The sequence below is a fragment of the Ctenocephalides felis genome, unplaced genomic scaffold, assembly GCF_003426905.1.
Source record: "Ctenocephalides felis isolate EL2017-DRISC unplaced genomic scaffold, ASM342690v1 CF-g0.4_SCAFFOLD_00845, whole genome shotgun sequence".
NCBI classification, from domain to species: Eukaryota; Metazoa; Arthropoda; class Insecta; order Siphonaptera; family Pulicidae; genus Ctenocephalides; species Ctenocephalides felis.
The window spans coordinates 49,626,523-49,652,504 of NW_020536999.1; the positions used below are offsets into that span (position 1 = coordinate 49,626,523).

The 25,982-nt window shown below is 28.3% G+C and overlaps 2 protein-coding genes and 1 pseudogene across 2 annotated transcripts; 2 read left to right on the forward strand and 1 right to left on the reverse strand.

The window, feature by feature from the left end:
- The first annotated feature begins 655 nt into the window (after nucleotides 1–655).
- LOC113384961 lies at nucleotides 656–3,125 on the forward strand (annotated as a pseudogene).
- A 2,567-nt stretch (nucleotides 3,126–5,692) lies between these two features.
- On the forward strand, nucleotides 5,693–22,059 carry LOC113384972 (voltage-dependent calcium channel subunit alpha-2/delta-3-like). The gene is made up of 29 exons (XM_026622756.1): nucleotides 5,693–5,883; nucleotides 7,751–7,832; nucleotides 7,920–8,024; nucleotides 8,081–8,360; nucleotides 8,427–8,558; nucleotides 10,534–10,793; nucleotides 10,854–10,990; nucleotides 11,077–11,252; nucleotides 11,571–11,707; nucleotides 12,011–12,151; nucleotides 13,199–13,279; nucleotides 13,457–13,513; nucleotides 14,280–14,360; nucleotides 14,700–14,774; nucleotides 14,843–14,947; nucleotides 15,154–15,225; nucleotides 15,293–15,495; nucleotides 15,568–15,710; nucleotides 16,550–16,637; nucleotides 17,264–17,332; nucleotides 18,547–18,651; nucleotides 18,725–18,840; nucleotides 18,908–19,054; nucleotides 19,141–19,379; nucleotides 19,511–19,619; nucleotides 19,899–19,966; nucleotides 20,034–20,110; nucleotides 20,287–20,491; nucleotides 21,822–22,059. The coding sequence occupies exons 1-29, from the start codon at nucleotides 5,777–5,779 to the stop codon at nucleotides 21,924–21,926; spliced, it is 3,702 nt and encodes a 1,233-aa protein (XP_026478541.1). The 5' UTR covers nucleotides 5,693–5,776; the 3' UTR covers nucleotides 21,927–22,059.
- Nucleotides 22,060–24,039: 1,980 nt separating this feature from the next.
- Nucleotides 24,040–25,271, reverse strand: LOC113384978. Its single transcript, XM_026622769.1, has 3 exons — nucleotides 25,158–25,271; nucleotides 24,834–25,102; nucleotides 24,040–24,223 (listed from the first exon to the last, which is right to left on the reverse strand). Exons 1-3 carry the CDS (start codon nucleotides 25,269–25,271, stop codon nucleotides 24,040–24,042), a joined length of 567 nt encoding a protein of 188 aa, XP_026478554.1.
- Nucleotides 25,272–25,982: the final 711 nt, after the last annotated feature.

The window sequence follows — 25,982 nt, forward strand, 5'->3', positions numbered from 1 at the left end:
GTTGCAGAATGAATAAAAACTCATTTGATAGGCATGATGAAATTCATTAATAGTAATATTTAGTTAGTACCTGCATAATTGATACTAGCAGGTGAAACTAGAAATAGCTCAAATTAATTAGTGATTAGAGCTGTAATAAATTTTAACCATTCTCTGAAACGACAGACTGATTTTACGCATTCGATACAAGGTTATAATAATGTCTATCTAAATTTTTTTAAAAGTCGTTATAAATGTTATACCTTCCAAAATTATATACCTATATTGATGTGCAGATATATTGCGCCTCTGCTTAAATATAAAAAAAAACATGTGCAAATGAGTTTGTATTAGAGAAAATGCAACAGTGAGTTGAATTACCAATGCATTTTACATTAAAACACTGATTGATCTGTCGTGACTATATACACTTTCATACCTGTGTTTTATATATTATGGTTTACTTGTATTACAATTTCTTTGCATATACTTTCGACTCCATAATAAAAATGAAAGTTACTGCATTATTGCATTCGACATAATCAAATGTTTTACTAGTACTATAAAATTATTGTTATATACCGAATTATTTGCAAAATTTACTTGATAAATAATAAAATAAATTTTATTTATATTACATTTAATATATAACAATTAAATATATATTGTGTTAGGTATGAACATAAAAGTTCTGTATTCCTTGGCAGTGTATTTCTTCATACGAGCAAAGACAGGTAAGAGTAATTTCACATGAGTACAATTTGATGACTTGAAGTAAAATTTAATAAATTTGTATAAATGGCATAAGTTTTTTTATAAATTAAAGCTTTCAGCCTAATGTCTGAGAAAAACTATTGTTTTTTTTCTTAGATGTACCTGCACTTGCAGTGAATATAAAGTTTCAATATAAGGAATAAAGAATTAAAAGAATAAAGAATTTTTTGTGAATTTTGATTGCTAAATAAAAAATAACTAGTTTTAATGCAAATAGAACAAATATAAAATTGGGCCCAAAATGAATGGGATAGAGCGGGGTTTAAAGGTCCGCCGGTAAAAGATCCATAACCGATATCTCAAAAATCAGTAAAGTAAAGAATTTTTAACCACAATATTTGAAAGTAGAGGGAAAAGGGTGTATAACTAACCATCACCTTGATTCTTACGATGTTATTATTAGGAAATAAACGAAAATGTTTGAAAATCCATAACAAAAGTATTTTCTTTCGTTGTTAGTTTTTTGGTCGTGAGCACTGTTGTTTAGTTTACAAGATCTTAATATATTTTTAAGTATGTTTTATTTCATTATTTTATAACATTTATTGTTAATTTTAAATTAGACTCAACAGTTTTTCATATAAGTTTACTGTAAAAGCTTATACGCGGATGGGGTAAAAATAACCAACTAAACCTTTATCTTAGCAAAGGCGTAAAAAATAAAAAATAGCAAATAAAATAGTAAATTAAGTTAAAAAAGCAATTTTTCAAGAGAAATTAAATAAATAATTATTCGAACTCTGCTGATAAATTTTTGACGAAATACCAGATCAAGGTTATTTACAGTAATATCTCTGTAAAAAATGCACCTATGAAAGTTGAAGTTGAATAATGTAGCTATTATTTTGTAAAATCCCTCTAAAATTAAAACATGACATTAAACTTGTTCACCCCGACTATGGGGTAAAAAGGACAAGGTTACAAATTTTTGTAAAACAGTATAAAACCATATTTTTCACAATGGGCTAGGAGTTTTACTGAAAATAGTCAGACAGTTGTTTGTTCGATCTGAGGTATTTGTTTTGTTCTAATTTTTTTGGTGTTCACAATATAAATGAACCTTTCAAAATCAAATTGGACCTTTATTCCCAGCCCTATCCTATAAATTCTTCTTTAGATAATTTTTTAAAATAATCGAGTTCCTTATCATCAACGAACACATCATTACAAGGTTTGCATGGGAAAGTGGGGTAAAATTTTCAGATATTGAAACAAATTGCAAGTACTTTTAACAAAAACAAGTGATAAAAGTGTTAAAAATTTCAGGTACATATTTTTTGTTTCTCATTTCCTACTCTTTTTAAAATTTCTATAAATGCAGAAGTACCTTACTTAACTTCCACATATCTAACATATGTAGTGAGAATATACCTATTTTTGAAATATTTGATGTGTGTGTGTAAACAATATAAATATTAATATAATTTATATGTATGTATAACCAATATCAATATTGATATAATTATGATTAATATATAATTATCCAGTCAAAGCACAGTCTGAATATACGAATCGCATTGTCGGAGGTTCTAATGCACGAAGAGGATCCGCACCTTATATGGCATCATTGAGAGATATCAACCGAAACCACTTTTGTGGGGGATCTATTTTGAATGAATACTGGGTACTGACGGCTGCCCATTGTGTCCACAACAGGTTACCATATTAAAATTAGAAAATTAGAATATCAAGTATCTGTATGTTCAATGTAAAACTCTTTCTTTTGGTTATTAGCGATCGCCTGGACACAATTCACGTTGGCTCTAAACATCTTTCGATAGGAGGATTATTCTTTCCGATTAATAAAATAATTTCTCATGAAAATTACATTGGTCAAACCGATGGCTTCAGTAACGACATAGCTTTGATCAAAATCAGGGGCACCATTGTGTTCTCCAGAAATGTGCAACCAATACATTTAAAAGAAGATCGAACACCAGGCGGTGAAAACCTTAAAATAACAGGATGGGGATTTACCAAAGCTAATGTATTTACAGTTTCTGAAAAATTAAAAGAACTCAAATTAAAATCATTATCAGATGAGCAATGTGAGCAAAAAATTGGTTTCAAAAAACTCATATCTGTACTTTTAGGGCTAAAGATCGAGGAGTGTGCATGGTGAGGAAATTGATTTAAAAAAAGTTCTATTGATGTAGTGATTAGTCGGAATAGATCATCAATTAAATCATTTTTTATTATGTTATTATTTATAGGGAGACTCAGGTGGTCCTTTAGTGCAGAATGGGCAACAAATAGGTATAGCATCTTTTGTATGGAGCGGCTGCGCCAAAGGCTTTCCAGATTTTTTCACGAGGACATCATTATATATTAATTGGATATATGATCGTTTCAGAAATGATCACTTAACTTAATAGTTAAAGATAAATATGCTTAATTAGCAAGATACTTCAAATTTTTACAAACAATATGATCTCTTATACAATAAATAGCAATGATTTGGGTACGAAAAAATAAATTGAAATAATTTTCTATAAAATCATATAAACAAAACATGCAGTAATAGAATTTAAGATATTATTTAAGTAGACATCAAAATTAAATTTATTTTATAAGTTATGTTTTTAAATAGGAATTATAAAATTGTAGATAACTCAATTTTAACTCAATTTGGTCCGCATTTGAAAAGTGCGGACTATCTTATTAAAGTTAATATTAAGAGCTAAAACTTTCAGAATTTTTTTATAAATTTGGAAGCATTGAGCTGGAAATTGAAGCTGGGGTCGAAGGAATTCGAAAATATCCATATTAAGGATCACCCTAATATATATTTACATATTCATATCTTCTGTAATGATGTATGTAAATTTACTCTTCCTAAACGATTATTCGAATTTTGATATATCTTTCTGAAGTTTGTTAGAAGAATTTTTTAGAATGTGATTATAAATAAAAATTAATGGAAAAATCGCAAAAAGACATTGTTTAGCATTGAAATGAAAACGAATGTAAACTGTCATCTGCCAAAAAATTCAATTTACTTTTGAGCCTAGACGATATGTATAATAAATTTATGATTATGAATAAAAAATGAAATGTCTACATTATTATTGTCGAAAAGCAGCTGAGATGTGCCAAAAATTAAATAAGATACAATATATGTAGATTGAATGATACACATATGAACAGGATTTGGCAAAATAATTCACTTGAAACATAAAATTAAGTAATAATCAGGGCCGGTCCTACCTCGAATGCGACGCATGTGAAAAATACGAGCGCACGCCTTAGGGGGCGCCAACACAAGATTCGGATATGAAATTTTCAATATAGTTTTTTTAATATCATCCAATAAATACATAATTTCTTTGCATATTCTACTATTCTTTTCACAATATTTTTAAAATACGTTAAAAATTTCACTTTAAAACAACAAATGGGAAAGAAAATGTGAATTAGAAGAGGTTTAAGATGCAATTTTGGATATCTTAACTAATAAAAAATTAAATTAAAATAATCCAACATGGAGTACCAGTTTTATGTTACGGTTATGTTTAATAATGAAAGCCTAAAATTTTTTTGCTCTCTATGATTTGCTTGATAGAATAAATCGCATAAAATGCCCAAAATAAATAAGTAAAATGTTTCACAAACCAAAATAATAATTTTAAAAATAAACTGTTAAAACAGGTAAAATAATAGGGGGGAAAGCTAGAAATGGCATGTGGGCCTGAGGACCCCTAGGAGCGTCCCTAATAATAATGTATATTAAATTATTATTAAGATAAATGTAATTTAGATATTATAATTACTAAAAACCAGTTAAAATATGATACGAGATTACAAAAATTGCAGGCAAAATTAATCGAGCAATTATTTTGGGTGCCAAATCCAAGGTGATATTGTACCTTTGCCGCGGATACTACATATTATTTTTTTCTGAATTTGTTATACCGCTTAAAAAACTTCAATTTCCCATATAGTGTGGGAATTGAGACTTATCATCGAGTCACATTTAACATCGCTCATATTGATGTATATGCACTTTGATGTGAAGAGTAATTTAAAACAATAATTATTATTTTTAGGTAAACAGTATAGATATTGAAAAATTGTTGACGTGGGTAATGGACAACGTCTGTCATCTAGTAAATATAAATATAAATATATATATATATATATTTAAAATTCATATATCAATTAGCAAAATTTTGGATAAAATCATCAAAGCAAGTCTAGACTTTCATTCCACAAATAGATCACCACCCTCACAACAACGTTTCAACACATATGCCAACCCATTCGCGATAATCGCCAAACTGATTGCTCCCTTTTGAAAACAACCGTGGCGTAAAATTGGGTTTATGGCAACCCACTGCCTATTTTGTATTTTGACAGACCTGACACACTGACTGAATTTCACTACACGTTTTTCCCCGGCAAATTCGATCGATATTTTCCTCTGATAGCATTATGCGTACGCATGCGCCTCTGCATTTCAGCTGTTCGGATTTACATAAACACAACTAAAATTCGAAGAAATGTCTAAAATTAAAAATAATTCGAGTGTAAAAAACTATATTAAATTGTCTGAGAGATGCCTGTTAAAATAATGTGTAGTAATTCACTAAATAGTTTACGGTTTGTTAGGAAGTTTGTGATGTTTCGGCAATTGCATATTTTTGGTGCAGTGCAGGTCTGCCTTTAGTATGTGTGACCTCGCAAGAAATCTATATAAAAATTTAAAAACATTTAATCTCGAGTGATACAATGAATGCTAATTATGAAATAATGTTTAAAACAGTGTAACATAAATTAGTAAATCTAAATAAAATGGTGAAATATAAGCCGAATATAAATTGTATTATAAAAAATTTTATAATATACATTAGTGCTATGTGTGATTTAAATCAAATATAAATATCAATTAGTAAATTTAGTGAATTTTGTTATATTACCATATGTTTAAAGGCTTGTGGTTTGTGTTTAATATTTCACGATATTATTAATAACGTTGATCGATTTTAATATATTTTATAAATTAGTTCCTGCTTAATCAATTAATATGGAACAATCATTGTTTATGTTTGGAATATGTTTATGTATAGAACTGTTTTGTTTGACTTTAGTGGGAGTTGACTGTTATCCAGAAGAAACAATTAAAACAGCCATGTAAGTAGATAATATATTTTGAAATAATTTTTATTAGACCTGAAAGAGGAGTTGTCTTCTTCATTAAATAAATATCTTCATTGATAAGAATTTTTTTCTTAAATAAAATAAAGATTTAATCAATAAAATTTAATAATGTTTAAAAGACCAGTTTGACGAATTTAATTTGAGTAATTTAACTCAGCAGAATTTTTTTTATTGCTTAAAAAATATTACTAGTTATTGTGTTGATGTATAAATTGTTTAAAAATTGTATAAATATTTCTAAATTTCACAAATCCATATGTTTCAAGATATATCTATAAGTTCTTGAATATGAAATTTCTAATTACAAAAAAAAATATTTTTTTTTATTAAATTTGTATGTTAATCAGAATAAAGTAAGTAATTCTATGAGCTACAGAGAGAACATAATCTAAACAAATCTATAATGTAAATTATCAAAATGAGCAGTGTATGTTTTAAATTTATATATTTTCATCAGTTTTTTTTACGTTCAAAAACAATATATTTTTATCAGTTTTTGTTTATTCTATCATTTTGTAGAAGTAGTCTAAGCAGACATGCTGCTTTCAAAATGGATAAATAAATTATATTTGCACCAACTAATAAAATTTCTTCGTTCTGATATTATTTTATTAGATAATATTTTTAGCAATTTTTAAACGCATTTATTACTTGAAGTATTATTATGATACCAAATTATGTTGGAGCTAATATTCCATAAATTCTAAATTCTAAATTTAATTAAACATTTTTTCATATTTTGATAGAATAGTTTTTAATTAAACAGGCAAAAGTTATCCTCTTTATCAAATAATTATCTTAATTGATTAAGATAATATTTTTCTTAAATGGAAATCATACACAGATAAACACAAATTGTTATGGTTTATAATGTTATAAAATAATATATAAATAATTTGTTAATTTATTACGTATCCAACAGAATATTTTTTGCTTTTATTAGAAAAATATTGTTACAAATGACTGTATTGACGTATAAAAATGGTTGAAGATTAATAAATTCATCTGTTTCGATTCTAATTGCTATTATTATTAAATTTGTAAATAAAAAAAATCCATCTGTTTAAGAATATATTTATATGTTGGTGAAAGAAGAATTTTTCCTTTAATAACTTATAAATGTATTAAAATTAACAAAATATATTATAAATCTATCAGTTTTAATCAGTTTTTCAAGCTTTTTAATCATGCCTTTGTTTATTTTATTATTATTTATTTTTTGTCTAAAAAAACAGCTGTCTTTAGAAGTGGATAAACATTTTTTTTTACATTTGTGAATAACAATCTGTAGTTCTTATACAACATTCAGTAATTTTGATGATTTATTAAATAAAGGTCACCCATTGGTGATCCATTTGATGTTGGAAAACATTATTTTTGTTGTATTTATAGATATCCAATTAATAAAATTACTTGGTTTGAAGATTGTATAAAATTGCTCAAAATTTTATAAATATATCTATCGATTCTATTTTTAATTTCAAAACATAATTGTTTTCAATTAGTTTTTCGAACTTTGTTTAATTTATCGTGTTTGTTTAAAAAAATCGCTGACTTTTTAAGTGGATAAATATTTATTTATATATATATATATATATATATATATATATATAGAATGTATTTTTTATGTTTAGAATGTATTAATTACCAACAAATAATATTATTAATAGTTCTATAAATATGAACTTTGTAGTAGACAAATCACTATAATATGTGATGCTAAATTAATATTTTAATTTTTAAATAATATTTATAAATGTATGCCAAGTAAATTATATTCAAATTTTATTTATATATTCTGATCGCTATTGAAAATAAAATTTAAAAAAAAATATTTCAGGGTTCATGCATGGGCTGAAAAACTTGGAACTGAACTATGGACTTCTGGAGATTTTATAACAAGAAGAAAACAAGTCCAAGAGGTTAGTATATATATATATATATATATATATATATAATATATAAATTAAAATAACTAATTTATTGTAATTTTTGTGTTTCCTTTGCAGAGTTATAAGTCTGCTAAGGTCGTAGTACGAGATGGAAATGTATTGGTAGGAGAAATGGCAAGAGAAATTAAATATATGATGGATCTCAAAATCAGCGCAGTTAAGGTAACATAAAACTTCCTTCATCCAATTATAGTTTACTAATTCATTTACATTTTTAGCGAATAATGGATGCTGCCGAAAACACAGCAGTATCAGCTAAAGATGAACCAGTTACCAAAGAATATCGTTATTACAATAGTAAAGAATTGTACCCACCTGGTATGTTACCGGAACCGGAACAAAAAGACCTGTCTGAAATCGATGAAGTCGAAGAAGCCAGAAAATTGGCAGTGCCTGCGGCCCGTGAGATGGTCCTTACTCCTGATCAGCGATTTGGAGGCACGCCCATTAACACTACGTTCAGCGCCGTCCATGTACCTACAAATGTTTTCGATAGAGGTAAAAAAAATGTTCAAATCAAATTACTTATAAAATCAATTTAATTTCATATTATATATTCCATAGATCCTGAGGTAATAAAAGCGATTAAATGGTCTGATAATTTAGATTCAATTTTCACTAATAATTATCACATGGATCCGACTCTGTCATGGCAATATTTTGGAAGTTCGACAGGTTTTATGCGACAATATCCAGGTAAATAATAATTTTATATAATATAATCGTTGACTAATCCATCAGGAATGAACATCTTCTTCTTAGTAATTACATGTTCATTTTATAAAAGGAAAAAAACAATTTTTTCGTAATTTTTAGATTTGTTTAAAATTAATAAATTCAACATAATATATAATGCTTTTAATTAAGGGAAATGGCAAAAAAAGTTTGCAATTAAAAATCAATTGCATTGACTAGTAGAATGTAATTACGGCTACCCTTTTAGATCACCAGACCTCATGTTTCCCAATTAAAGTAATTGGTAAAGTTAAAGTAATCGCAGAAAAATCAAAAATAAATTTTTTTGCACATCTTTACGTTTAAAATGGCTTTAAGGTTTTTTGAACATTTCGGCATAACTTAGAAAAAATGTATGTATGTGTGTGTGTGTTTTTGTATTTATGTGTGTTATTTTGTATAGCAACGGAAATGCATTTTACATTCCAGACTGGCTTTTGTCTGGGTATGTCAGACTCATTACCGTCTCTGGTCCACACGGAAACCGCCGTTCGTGGGGGGAGGGTCTAGAATGTTATCATTCTTACATATATGTATGTTTGTGTATGTGTTGTGCGGATACAAATTTCTGTCAACGATTTTGGAAACACCGTTCAACCGATTTGAATAATTAAAAAAACATTCGATTCATATTGATAAGGAAACGTGCTGATTAGTTTTTGACAAAGGCAGATAGAGCCGTTTCAATAGATATGGAACAAAAAGTGCCAAAAATAGTAATTGATTTTTTGAGAGAACGAAGCGTTGTATGATTCAAAAAACATTTTAATGGTATTGACAAAATTAACAACTGATGAAATTTTGAAGAAAGGTAGGTCTGGCGGTTTCGGAAATCCAATAAAAAAAAAGTGACAAAAATGCCATTTAGCGGACAAAATTGATCATTAGACATATAGACATCAAATTATCACAAATTTTATAGATATTTTAATAATAAGAACATTTTTTTTTTTACTTTTCCATGAGTTCCGTACCAATCTTTATTCGTCATACTGCGATACGGCGCTAACGCGCTTCAATATTTCGTTTCTACGCTGTTTCTTTTGAAAAAAAGTTCAAAATTTTCAAAATATTTCAAAGTATAAAGAATCAAATCTTTCAGAAAGGTCAATTTTTTCTCAAAATTGTAAAAAAATTCAAAAATCGTTGTTTTTAGAGTTCTAAAAGAAAATTGATTCTTTTTTTATAAAAATAATTTTTGGTACGGGAAGTTCCAGCAATTTGCCTTAAAGCACGATGACATGCATCACTTAAGCATAAATATATAATAATATTATAATACATAAATATTCAAACTACATTCGTGAATAAAATTAGTAACTAATGGCATCTTATTTGAGACATCCATTTAACTTGAAACAAATAATTGGACTACTTCTAGTGACATTGTAAACCATTGAAAATTATTTGCTATCTTACATAATATGTATTTTTTAATAATTTTTTTAATGATATAATTTTATCAGCTATTCTGCTACACAAATATATACATACATATAAATTTATATATTAAATAATATAGCGTAGTAGCTGATAAAATTATATGTCATTTTAATTGCAGTAATAATAATAAGATTAACATTAACAATATCATTAAGAAAATACTCGGTGTGAATACAAAATGCTTAGATCTTTTCATGCTACCTGTACAACTGGTCGCAAATATGAAACTATGATATTTTTAAACTCACTGAAAAATAACACTTTTATGATTATGTAACACTATCACTAGACTTTCAGCAAGGATTAATAAAAGAATAATAAAACTAGTGCAAATACCTTTTGTCCATAATCATCATCGGCTAACATCGTATCAAATCGCTTAAATTTAATACAGTAATGTACTCAGAAATAAAATTTTATTGTAATAGGTGCATAGATATTTACTATAATATTTTGTATATATTATACTACAACAATTTATTTTGCCCCTTAGCAATGAAATGGATCCAAGACCCAGTAGATCTGTACGATTGTCGAACAAGATCTTGGTACATCGAAGCTGCAACAAGTCCCAAGGACGTAATAATCCTAGTTGATAATTCAGGATCTATGACAGGACAAAATAAGGATATAGCTAAACATGTCGTCAGTAATATTTTAGATACTTTAGGAAACAACGATTTTGTTAATGTCTTCACATTTTCCAACGAAGTCGAGGAAGTAGTTCCATGCTTCAATGATATGCTTGTACAGGTAAGTACTGTTAACTATCACTTGCTGAAATTATTTACAATCAAGTGATTTTATTTTTAGGCAAATCTTGCTAATATCCGTGAACTAAAACTTGGTATGGAAAATTTTAAAACGGAAGACATTGCCAACTTTTCTTTGGCTTTGACAAAAGCTTTCGAAATATTGGAGTTTTATCGTATAGAACATCGAGGAGCAGAGTACGTAGTAATCATGATATTGCATAGTATCATGATATTCTAATTCATTTAGTCTATGATAATAATTAATTTTTATTGTTTTTTAGTTGTAACCAAGCTATTATGCTAATAACTGATGGAGTACCTTATAGTTATTCTGAAATTTTCGAACAATACAATTGGCAAGATCTTCCATATATGCCAGTTCGAATGTTTACTTATTTAATAGGAAAAGAAGTGACCGACGTACAAGATGTTAAGTGGATGGCTTGTGCTAATCAAGGTGAAAAATAATATTCTTTATAAAAGATTTTGATCATATGAAAAAATAATCTACTTAAAATCAGTCATGGATATTTTTTTATTTTATTTATTCTATTGTGAAATTGATATAACAATTTTCTTACTTGACTGCTAAAAAATTGTTTTAAATTTCTGACAAAGCCTGAGTAACTCATTTCAGATAGAAGTTCGGAAAAGTTCGTGTCGATTAAATCACGAAAGATTTAAATTAGATAGCTGTTAAAACAAAAAAATCTAAAATTACCATTAAAATTATTTGCATATTTAAAGTATTTATAGCATCTATTACTTTCTATAGGATATTATGTGCATCTCAGTACCTTGGCTGAGGTTCGAGAACAAGTCCTTCAATATATACCAGTGATGGCCAGGCCGATGGTACTTTGGAAAAGTGATCATCCAACTATATGGACTCCTGTTTATGCAGATATAACGGTAAGTATGTTATTTATTACCGAAAGGTTAGAAACATTAACTATATATTTTGAAAAATTTTGACAAAAAAAATCAGAATTATTGTTTATGTTTTTTAATAAAGTTTTGATTGACAAAAAATATGCATTGTGCAACTGCAAATTGAAAACAAACTTGAATTCAAACCTTTTAAAGTAATTTGTTTTTTTTTTTTTAACTTTTAAAGTTATTTTTTAAGAACTATTTGGACACGGATTTCTGAAAGTGATTAAACTAAATTAATGTATAAGCAAAAAATGATCAAAATTTTTTTTTATTTTTAAGGATCCCAAAATGACTGATTGGGAATGGGAGGCCAAGGAAAGTGAAGAACAAAAAGAAAGATTTTTGAGCATGAGGCATAATAGAAAAAAGTTCTTTTCACAAGAAGAACAAGATAGGAGGTATCTTCTAAAATATAGAGGGGTAAGTAGAAGAGCATTTTTAATAATCTAGGGATCTATATGGTTGAAGATAAAAAAAATCAAATAACAGAACAATTTATTTTAAAAGATTCTATGTTTTTATATTAGTTGAATCATCATATAAGTCATTGAATCAATTATTCATAAAAATCTATATTCGTATTTGATATACATTTTATATCAATTAAAATCTGTTAATAGTTGTTAATATTTTTAAAAATTTCTCAATACCTTAAATAAAAGTTTGGCTTTGTTTATATTCATGATAATAAAAAATATGATATAATTTTTATCTATTTATTGTTTCTGTTTCTATTTAGAATTATATTATCATATGAGATGCTAATATAAGACTTGACCTAATGTTTATCATGAAAGACAACCCATCAGTCAACCATTCTACTATGCGCCACGATATAACATAAAAATTACCCAAATTTTTTCAAATCAAATTTTAGGTGATTTGAAAATTCTAGAATACATTCGATAAAAATGTTCACTAACCTTATAATGATATTATAAGTGTTATTTATCTGTTGGTCTTTGTAATTATTACAAATGGGAAACAAGTGGTAAATGGCATCGTGCCTTAAGGCAAATCGCTGGAACTTTCCGTACCGTAACGAAATGTGCGAGGAATATTAAATGTTTTCAAGTAGATTATTATAAATACTGTAACATTATCTAATATTTATAAGAAATATATAAACTGAATTACAAAGTTCAATTTATTTATTTAAAGTATATAAGTATAGATAAAGTAAGTAAGTAAATATACTAAAAGAACTTTAGCCAGAATTAAAATTAAAATCTGAATTATTTTCGATATACAGAAAAAAATTGAAATAAAAAAAAAATTTTTTTTCAAAAGCTATTGTTTTGTCAACACAATCAGAAATTTTTTTGAATCATTCAAATTGGATGTTTAGTTCTCTCAAAAACGACTATTTTTGTACATTTAGCTCGGTGTCTTCAAAATGGCTGGATCTGCCTTTGCCAAAAACTAAGCGCAGCTTCTCCCAACTTATATTAATTCATTATATTTTAGGATCAAGGCGAAAGCGATATGCACAAGTACCAGCTGATGACATCAGTATCCATGCCAGTGTACGACCGAAGAGAAAATGCGGTACGAAACTTATTATTAGATTTTAATAAATCTTGAAAAATTTTACTTACACTATCTATTTAAGTATTTATTTACAATTGGTCATAAATTAATCGAAACGCAAATCGGATGTATATCTAAATCAGTCAACTACAATCAGAACTTCCAATTATTATTGTTACTAATCTCTTTCTGCAGAATATCACCGAGAATGTTTTGATCAACGAGGCATATTGGGTGACGGTTACCCGGGAGGTATCGAGATAATTGTATAGTATCATTATTTATATTTATCCCAAAATTTTCATTAGCGTCTAGACGAAAAATTAAAGGATGTTTTAGATCTAGACTAGTCTAGGTTGAACCATTGGGAAATAGTCCTCAACGTTATTGGCCCAGGATTAATAAAATTTTAATTTTTAGGTTGATTTTCATAAAGTATGGATCATTTATTTAGATTATATTTAGACTTACATGTACATAAATTAGAAACTAACTTATTGTGTGCCGTTATAAATAAATTAGAAAATATAGTTTTAAATCATTAATAGAACCAAAAGTACATGGCGTTTTTCTAGTGTGAAATAACACATTCGCCTAAATTATTCTTATAAGGATCTCTAAGTAATTAAACAAAGACAGCGATATTATTTTAAAAAATGCCAAGTATTTTTATTAATCCCATTACAGATAACCTACAAATGCAATGTGCGAACATATAGATAGAAAATTAGACAATAAATAAAAATAAGTAGTATGAAGTTTAGATTAGATATCAATTACTACAACTGCTATAACAGACATACAAAATATATACAAGCAATATAATTTTATATAGTATTTTAGTGTGCATAGATATTAGCTCATCATGAAATTTCAATCTAACTTTCATGGTGTGTTAAATACAAACTAATACAAATTGTTGGTAAAATATGTAGTAAATTGAATAATTGCAAAATGTAGCTAAATTTAATAATAAATGGTAAATATTTTGATTTTTAATACTTTTGGTTATTTCTAGACACGAGTTGCAAATTTGCTCGGAGTTGCTGGAACAGACGTGCCTATACAGGACATTAAGAGACTTATGATGCCTCATGTGGTATGTTGAAAGAAATTTAAATTTTTTAGGTCCTTACTGTAAATGTAATTTGTCAAATGTAGAAAAGTGTACATTTAGTTTAAATCGGTTGATCTGTGCGCCCGAAAGCGTGGACAAAAAATTGTATCCATACATACATACACACACTCATACACACACACATACTCACACATCCATTTTTTGTGAGGTATGCCAAAATGTTCAGAAACCTTCAAAACGTAAAGAAATGTAAATAATTTCAATTTCGATTTTTGGACGATTACAATAAATTACCCTACAATGAGTTAAAAATATTGTCAATTATTAATCTTCTAAATTTAAATCAACTTTCCATTCCAGGTTGGTGTAAATGCTTATGCTTTTATAGTCACAAACAACGGCTATATACTAATTCATCCTGATTTGCGTCCAGTGGTACGTAATTTTTTATAGTAATATGATAAAATTATAAAATTAAATTTATTAACATATTTATTATTTAGTTTCAAGGTATTCTTAAACCTGCTTACAACAGTGTGGATATGGTAGAAGTAGAATTAGTAGATGACAATGGTGGTCCACGAGATTTTAATGTATCCTTGCTGGCGGTAAGTTGGATAATTGATAAAAAAAATTTAAATACTTTTGACAAATCCAAGTTTTTGGACTACTCTCACTGCTTTCATAGAGTTTCATATAATCACATTACCTTATAGAATTGTAAATTGTTCTGATTCCCTTTGGAAAGTTAATTGAAGCAGAAAAAAATTGGACTATGGCAATATTAACTTCATAACCAGTCTCTTTTTTTCAGATAAGAGATGCTGTAATCAATCAATCCTCTGGTAGCAGATGGATGCAAGTGAAATACCACCTCGATAGCATGGTAAATATTTTTGTGAAAATATATCGAAATGGCAATGAACTATATAAATCACGATTATCTCCCACAGAGACGTGTATCCAGAATACGTCGCCAATATTATTGGACGCAAATCAAAGGTACACCATTCACGTTGGTGTTAACCATTCCTGAACCATATGGTTTACATCGCCTGCAGGTCGGGCCTTTGCAAGAAATTCACAGAATGCATGTGAATGGTGCAAATACGTCAAGTTATTTTGTTGAAAGAAATTGGCGAATTCACCCTGATTGGTAATAAAAGATAATATTTCATATTGAATTTGTTTGAAGAATTAGTTTTTCAATATAAATATGATTTTACAGGCTTTATTGCAAACAAAGCGATAAGTCATTCGCCACTCCAGAAGATGAATTGATGTACTTCTTGGAGCGAATGGATAGACCTGGTTGGAAATGGCCATCCAGGACACCTTATCCTCCACCAGAACATCATGCTGCACTATATTGTAAGTAAAATCAGTTACAAAAGTAAAGTCCTTTAAACAATGTCTAGTTATTATCTGTTGAAACATTTCTTACTTGCATAAATTTTCCATATATTTCTTAATATCAAAAATATTATTTAAAGTGGTGATGTATGGTTTTAATAATTCGCAGCAAACATGTCGTCAACTAACAAAAAGTTTAAACCTGACAAGGAACCATATTTCTGTGAGTAAAGTCTGCGTGAAAATACAGCACAAATTGCACAAAGTTATATCCCACAGAAGTATTTTAAAAGCACTTATTTGAGAGGAGTACAAGCATGTATCAAAACGATTCATTTCTGATCCTTTCAAACAAAATAGAGAATAATTATTGTTTCCAGTTTAAAAGTAAATTTCTCACGCTTTAATTTTAGAAAATTATGTTATAAACTTAGTATGAATATTTGTGCATCATGAAAATTGGAGACAAATTATTTGCACTACTTGAATACATATCAGAAAAAAATCATCTCAGATTGACAATAAAATAATTATTTCAATCATGAAAAATTAAATATTCGGACTAATTAACAATGGTTCTTACTTATACTTTAGTTGTATAGGTTAATTACAAAAAGTTATATTTTAATTGCCCTGTATATAATATTTTATTATTTATATTTTTTTAGTTGGATCATGCCTAATGAATCGTTTTGCAAATGCACATGTAACTAAAAGTATTGAGCACAATAAGCACCAGTAACAATCACCTAAGTAGTAGTCACTATGTATAATTAGGACCCTATAATATATAAAAAATAATAATACATAAAAAAATAAATTAATTATCAAAATTAATCATTTTTCATCAATTTCAGGTGACAGAACTTTAATGCAAAACCTTGTGTTCGATGCTCGGGTCACCCAATGGTTTTCTCAAGACATTAACAGCGTGAAAGACCCAAGGTGAATATTTATAGAATTTTATTTGATACTTCTTGAGAGCTTTAGGTAGATAAATATCACAAACATTAAATAAGAAACAGCAGCATTGCCTGTATAATAAATTAACTATATTTATAAAATTAAAATTAAATGAATCTGTATTTCAAAATAATGGAGAATGTCAATAATTGCATAATATCTCTTTCAAAACTCATTTGCAACAATGCTGATTTGGATTAGTAAAAAATAGTATAATTTAAATCATAGGTTCCCAAAGTTGTTTGTGTCGAGGACCCCTCATAGACTCTGCCATGGACCCCCTAGTTATCCGATATCGATTTTTTGATAAATTTGTATTTGTACTAACGTTTAGTATTAAACATTTAATGTAAACTAATCCAAGTTAAGACATTCAATAATTGACTTCATAATAATAATAAAATAGATATTAATAAGGTGTGTTGTGATCCACTATCATGGATCTCCATCAGGGGTCCATATAGACCACTTTGGGAATCACTGGTTTAGATTTATAAATATATAGAATTAGCGTTAACTCAATTGTCATTTCCTAATCCCAAAATGGTATATAAGAATTTAACTTCTAGAGGTTTAATCATTGTTGTTAAGTTCTTATAAAATAAAAGCACATTCATTAAAATTGCACCATTGGATAGCCCTAACCCCATCGCTTTGCTGATGGTATTGTTGCCCAGGTAATGTAAATCATGTGGTATTACACAAAACTGACTTTATTTGTATTAAAAATTGTGGTAGAATTTGAATTTAATTTGAAGAAATGATAAATGAAAGACTTGACAAATATCTAGATTTGCTGAAGGATTTTGATCAATTCTACTATTATTATGCACAAAATAAAATGAAACATATTACAATTTTCAAAAGTAACTTACTATACTCCGTTAGCTTGATGTCACTACATTCTTATAAAATTTTATGACATGGTCTAGGAATAAGTTCCGGTGATGCTGATGGCCATCATTCCTTTTATCATAAAAAATCTTAGTCAGTGATACCATATTGTACCTTAAGGGGGGAACCTGATTTAGAGGCTTGAAAAAAAATCGATTTTTTTTGCAAAAATGTCTTCCAATAATAGCCAAGCCATTATTTCCGAACCAAATTCAAATTATTTTTGGAGTTATAGAAGAAATAGTGAGCAAGCAAATGTCTAAAAAAAAACATAAAAAAGTCATAATTGAACTACTTTTTGAACAATCTAAAGTGATTTTTTTTTCATAAAAAAGCATGATATTTTTTCAAGTTGTAAACAATTTGTGTATTTCTCAATTGTATCTGGATTTTTTAGGTTTAACTAGAATTTGTACTATTGAAAATATATATTTGTTTTGATTTTTTTGTTTCGGATGGAAATTGTGACCTGCATCTTTCTCGCCAAATGACACCTACGCGCTCGAGGCGCATTCTTAAAATGCTTTTACCCGGCATATTATGACATATATCTTGAAAAAAAAATTGAGAAGAATGTTGACATATATAACAATAAAACCTGAAAGTTTCGTTTGAATTAAATATTTAGTTCCTTCCCTAAAAATTCATCAAAAAAGCCTCTAAAGCAGACCCCCCCTTTGATAATCATTTGTAAGCCATTTTGATAATCATTTGTAGTTTTTCTCCAACAGAATACTATTGGTAACATTCTTTATTCGAGTATTATTTCACAACATCTCCAAACATATTTTATAATTTTTAATTAATATATATATTTTGGCTATTTTATATTGTTTTTCAAGTTAACATAAAATAGATCTTTTTAGCAAACTTTGGACAAGGTAAATTGTTTTCATCAAATCTTTATACTTTTCAGGGTGCTGAACAAATATATTTAATTTATTTTAATCATATTCGTTATAATTAATACTTTATTTTAATTTTCATGCTTTCTTAGGAAGGAATTTATTAGAAGATTTGGTTTAACCGTAGTATTTGTAGCTACCCACAGTGGTCTAACCAGGTGGAAAGATTTTTATGGTGATGATATGAACCCTGACGTGTAAGTAGATAGTTTTAAATTGAAATTATGATTTTTATGTCCATGTTTTTAATGTATAATATTTTTGTTTTAGACACGATTTTAGTGAAAAACATGCTAAATCAATTGACGAAGTGTGGTATAGAAGAGCTGTTGAACAGTATATTATCGAGAAACAAAGTTTTGTATATTCGGTACCATTTGATGTTGGTAAGTGATCATTAAAATTAAATAAATGTGTTATGAACCAATATATAACATTTTATATATATTGTAGGAGATCGTAATGACACTTTAGTAACTGCAAGTCACGCCATTTACCATTCCGAAGAACGTCAAGGGCAAAAATCTAGCGCACCAGCCGCTGTGGTAGGAATGCAATTTCGTCACTCTGCTTTGGCACAACTTTTCAGAAACATCACCAGTTCGGTAAATAAAACTAAATCAAAATCAGATTCATTAATTTCAACCCATTTTTAATTTTTTATATCTATTAGTGCGGAGAATCAGTCAACTGTGCCAAAACATGCCAGAGTGGTGATTTGGATTGTTATGCTTTGGACAACAATGGTTACGTAGTTGTTGGCAGTTCTGCTGAGGATACTGGTAAATTCTTTGGAGAAGTACGACCACATTTGATGTTGCATTTGATCCAGGACCGAGTTTATAGACAAATAGAAATAGTTGATTATCAAGCTGTGTGCTTCAAACCAACTGAAACTAGCAATCCAGCTTCTAAATTGTCTGCGGTAAGATAAATGAAAATTGATAGACATCTCTATTGTTTTATTCTCTAAGTATAATTCTAATATCGTAAAACTGTATAATTATATTTTCATACTTTATTATATTAAATTCCGAAATAAATCTTTGGTTATAGACGCTTCAACTGATGAATATTTTGGATTGGACAATTAGTCGATTGATTTGGATTCTTTCTTTGCTTGTAAATGTTCATGGATATGCGTTCAGTTATTCAAATGATGAAGGTGGGTATGGAATATATCTTAAACTGTTAATAGATATTGTAATTTTTTAATCTGTCTGAATTTTAAATACTAATTATCTGAAGATTTTGTCAAACATCGACTAACCAACATTTATGAAACGACAACATACTTTACCCTAATTTATAGTAATTTTTCAATATGCTGAATTAATTTTAAGCAATGTACGACATGAACTATGAAAGTGGATCATCAGGACCTGACTTCTTCACAACTGATAATATACCAGAATCCACAACATCTCAACCAGTGTCAAATCAGCCAAGAAAATGGAATATGATGTGCGAGTACTGATTAACAGAACACGTCCTCAGCCATGTGATCAACAGGTATAGATCAAACTATACCATTGAAAAATTATATGATGCAATTTATTAATTAGTTGGTAATTTTTAGGTGCTTTTGTATCAACTTCAACAATTTCGAGAAGGAGAAAGAACTCCTTACAATTTACCTGCAAAAGGTTGCGATCGGTAAGTAAGGAATCAGACATCTAACAAAATTGTTAAAATCAAATTTGCCCGAACAACAGCAATTGCACCCAAATGCCTTTCGGGTAAAATGTTAAAATGTTAAATGCCAGTATTTTTAAACTATAAATAATTAGATAATAAATGGAGTAATTAGAAATAATCATTTACTTTTTCAGACCATATGTAGTGCAGATGATTCCATACAGTAATTTGATTCTACTAGTAGCTGATGCCCTGTGTCTCCAGCGCGACACAGTACCATATTTGGTCACCATACCTTTTCCTGTAGATTATAATGCCACTTTGGCCTGTCATAAAGCAAAACACAACAATGAGCTACCAAGAAAACGACCTACTAGCTGTATTAGCAGGCATCATAATGTAAGAATATTAAATATAAACTTGTTTGTGGCTCCAGCGATAATTGCTTTGGTCTTCCATGGCTCCATTTTTGTTGCACAGTTTGAATATCAAGCAGTGGTGACATCAGTTGTCACTTAAAAATAATGGCCTTATGTTAATAATGATAAACTAATCTTTTGAAGCCGTTTCAATATTTTCTTAATCGAGAATCAGGAAAATTCATTGGACTTCTAATAAATTGACATTTCATCTTTTTAACTATTTTTGTCAGTAAAATTTGGACTTATTTATAATAAATATAAACTTATTTGCGGCTCCAGCGGTAATAGCTTTAGTCAATGGCTCTATTTTCGTTGGACAGCTTGATGTCAAGCACTAGTGACGTCAGTTGTCACTTAAAAATAATAGCCTTACGTTAATAATAAACTAATCTCTATTTTTTATCATAATAATCATAATTATCTCAATAAAATTATCTTTTTTTAGAAAGGTCAGGAAATTTAATTGGACATCTATTACCACATCTTTTCGACCATTTTTGGTTATTAATTTATTTGTAATATACAATGGTACCTCGACTTACGAGTGACTCGATATACGAGTGTTTTGAAATACAAGGCGCCCAAAAAACGTTTTATTGCCTCAACATAGGAGCAAAATTTCAGATACGAGCTTTGGGTCAGGAAATTTAATAGGGCATATAATACCACATCTTTTTGACTATTTTTGGTCATGAATTTAGTTTTAATATACAGTGGTACCTCGACTTACGAGTAACTTATTATACAATTGTTTTGAGATACAAGCCGCCCAAAAAACGTTTTGTTGCCTCGACGTAGGAGTAAAATTTGAGAAACGAGCTTTGGGTCAGCAAATTTGATAGGGCATATATTACCACATATTTTCGACTATTTTTGGTCATCAATTCATTTTTAATATACAGTGATACCTCGACTTATGAGTGACTCAATATACGAAAGTTTTAAGATACGAGCCGCCCAAAAAACGTTTTGTTTTTTCAAAAAAAACATATCTAACTCATTTCCACAATATCATAAATGGGCAGGGAAAAACAATAATTATATAGTAAATTTGTTTTTATATTCAAAACACTTACAAACCACTTTGCTGGAACGAATTAACGACATTTCTATGTATTTATATGAAAAAAAAAGAGATATGAGCGATTTGACATACGAGCGTGAGTATGGAATAAATTAAACTAGTATGTCGAGGTACCACTGTATATAAACCGCCTTAAAACAGTTAGATAAAAAACTAGATAAAAACTTGTTCCAAACCATATTCAAATTTCTTATTTTTCACTAATTTTTCATTACTATTTCAGGAAAGCTCGATAGAATTATGCGGTGACGGATCATCAATGTCTCCATCAAAACTCATCCTAAGCTTACTATTTCTAAATATACTATCAATGATTTTTTCCACGTAACCTTATAAAAAGTGAATTAGGTAAAAATAAATTACGGGTTTTCATAAACATCTATTTGATAATTAACTTTTGTACAAAACTAAAAAGATAAAACGCTTTTTCGCTAATATTTAGATAATATTAATGTACATCAATACAGGCGATTTTTGTCGATAATCATAATGCATAGTCATCTTGTTGTTTTGAATCTCATATTAGATCATTTTTATAATATTTTAAAAAACATTTAAAATAAGACTTTGTTTTTTCCTTTGTGCATTCTTTAATATTGTTATGAATAATTTTGAATTATATATTAAATTATTAGATATACGTATATAGTATATACATTTATTAATGCAATGTTTATGATCGATTTGAGATGTAAATTTAAGTAAAATTTGTATGTTTTTAGGCAAAACAGTGAATTAAAAGTATCTTCAAATTTGATATTTTGAGGATAAATTATTTTTGTAATGAAATAATTTCGAATTAAATGCCAAAACAATGTAATACTTCTAGATAGTCATTATTTAAAATTTAAAAATATATATAACACATTTAAAAGATTTTTAAGCTATTATTGTAAAAATATAAGCAAAGTTATTTAAATTGAAACGAAGTTTTATTTCATTATATAAAAATTTAAAATATTCCTTCAAGCACAAAACTGAGAAACGATAATCCTCATCGAGATACAGATACAGATGGTTTTTAAATTTCTGAAATCGGTTTAGGCGGTTTTGAGCAAACGTCGATGAAAGGTCTAATTTTGACAAGTACCAAAAAAACGATACTAATTTTTACAAACTTTGACAATTTTTTAAAGTTAAACGAGTTGTCGTAATAATAACAATAATAATAATAATAGTCGAAAAAAATTTTAACTGCCAAAAACTAATCAACACGATTCCCAACCAGTATCTTTTCGATTCAGAATAACGGGCTAAAATGTGGATGAATCTTTTTTTACTTTTCTACTATTTATAAAGAAAAGGCTTAGCCGATCGTTGCACAAAACTGACAAACAATAGTCCTCATTGAGATATATCGAATGGCTTTTAAATTTTTGAAATTGGTCTAACCGTTTTTGAGAAAGATTTACTCATACACACATACTTTTTCCTTTAGTCTCATTCGATTCAGAATGGCTTGAAACGTCGAGAAAACACAAAATTAGCGAATCGAATTTTTTGATAAAAACATAATTCATTAACATTCTCCTTCGGGAAGTCAATAATTTAACAAAAACTTGTTCATAAACACATTCATGTTTTGTTGATCTTTCATTTTCTTGGCAGATCTTTAATTTATTAACAACTACATTTACACACATCAATAAAACCATTTATTAAAAAATATACATAGAACTGTAATATTATTTCAATCATCCACTTGCCAAAGATTTCTAACGCTATTAGAAATATTCGACAAACTATTTTCACAAACGGTTGATCTTATTTTTTTAATCTCGATACAGAAAGTTCCACATGTATTATTTTCATTTTCGGCTGATTTCATTAGAACCTTTCCCAATAGTATTTCCAATAAAAATACATTTATAGAAATTAGTAATCCGGCTGTGTATACGTAAAATGCCGTTTGCATATCTTCCAAATCAAAAGCGAAAATAGGATCTTCATAAGTCATATTGTACCTAAAATTAGAATTAGGATAATTCTTCAACTACAATTATTTTTCGTTTATATTTGGTTCACGCATTTATGTTATTTTCTTATTGTTTTTCCAATTGTACAGAAATAGATTATTATATTTAGAGCTATTATTACAATGTTATTTACAGAGAATTATTCTATTTTTACTTGTAATACCTGTATCAATATTTTGATGATATACGATATATGAACGTTCAAATTATTTATAATAGATTATTATATTTAGAGCTATTATTACAATGTTATTTACAGAGAATTATTCTATTTTTACTTGTAATACCTGTATCAATATTTTGATGATATACGATATATGAACGTTCAAATTATTTACAGCAGATTTTTACTCTAAAGTATATTTTTTTATATCATCTATCTCTGTAGTTATTATTTAATTTGATCACATATCACATTTCCACAAAAATATAGTTAAAATGACACTTGAAGTATTCAATTCAAATTTAACCTGAAAGGAAGAGCAATTTCGTATACAGAACGATCAAACCACAAAAATGTAAGTCCAGCTTCAATATATCTTGAATCATTTTATCAAAATCAGGAAGCATTGGCCATCCAACTCTAACAATGTATGATATATGATAATCCCTTGGACATTCAGGGATTACGTGGACTTGACCATACATACTAACATAAATAAAAAATATTACATTAATACATTATTTATGTAATTAAATGTCAGGTGATAGACACATGATATATGGTAGTGGTATTCACCCATTTTAATAATTATAAATCGAAATACAAACTACGCAGTATTCTTCATACATTGCAGTAACCATGCAAGCGTTGATAAAATTTCTTAACAAACCAGAAAATATGCCTTAACAATTCAGTAAAGCGTAGATTTGCACTAGGCAGTGACATTGAACAAGGATTACAATGTCACATAGAAGCAGGCACATAAATACCAAGCAATGACGCATTTGCAAGTCAGTTGTCATCAAGTTTTCAATAAGTTCACATCAATATAGTTCAGTCAATATAAGTTAGTAGTACTTTAGTAATCAACGAAATTATATTTGAGGTTAGTTGTTCAATTTATATGCAAAGTGAACAAGAAGTCATGAAAATATATAGTAAAAATTATAAAAACATGATATGCATCCACGGGTCTCTAAAAATGTACAATTAAACAAAACCCAAAATTTATGAACTTCATTCATTGTAGCCTGAACGCTAATTCTATTTTAATTGTTCAACATTGTATTTCCAATTTATATTTTTATCTACTTACGTGACTGTTTCCAATAACTTGGCATCATCATAACGTTCCACTGATGCAATATTTCTATTTTTTGCGACAAGTTTTATACTCTTCCTTTTTTCTGTAAGACAAAGTTTTCGACCAAGGGCGTTTATCACCTCATCATCGCTACCACTTCCGAATAAATCCATCATACCAGGAGAACTAGTGTAAATATAAAGGCCTGATTCATCCAAATCTTCTAAAGTATTTATGTCAGGATAATATATAGTTGCGGTGTATGCTTTGGTTAAAGAACCCTAGAATATGTTTTATCAGTACAATAAATTGGCAATTTGTAATTAAAGTTCCTACCTGGAATGTTCCAGAAACAACTATATTAAATACCAAACATCCAGCAATGAACACTTGTTCAGCAGCATTGTTACCCAAATATGTTACTGGTCCAGATGTCATCAGTATAAACATATTATATTGTATTTTTTCAAAACCTCTTAACTTTTTATCTTTCGTTATAAAATATTTGCATAACAATTTGATTCCATACCAAATGCAACCACACAAAATATTCAACAAAGCAAAGATCATCCAGACAGTGTTCTTGAAACAATGAAATAACGCTCTCCATTGAGGAATCTCTTGAGATTTTGGAACCACTACACACATTTGATCAGTTAATATAGGATGTACAAATCCAATTTCATGAGAATCATAATATTTTACAAAACGGCTGTTTATGTTTATGTCGGCTTGGTGATAAAGAATATCTCCGGCTGATCCGAGAAAATTTGGGTAGTATCATCCTTGAAACCATATCGTTCTTTTGATGATATAATGACTCTTGCTGTTAAATTCAGATCACTGGCCAAATTTTAAAACAACTGCATCCAATCCCTTCATTTCATATGCAGCTTCAGTTTTGTTATTGATTTTAGTGTCGTTGATTTTATTTACTAACGCTGTAGGATATCTGTGAAAAGCACTTAATCTCAATGGATAACCATTGTAATCAGTAACTTTTCTTGTTATTAGATGATGATTATGATCTATACCTTTTTGTACAAGACCATAGGTTCCATTTTCTTTACCAAAAGGATCATACCAATAAAAATCGTTTAGACCACCAAAGCAGGTGAAAATTAAAACATTTTTTATTCCATAATGATTCCATAATTTTAC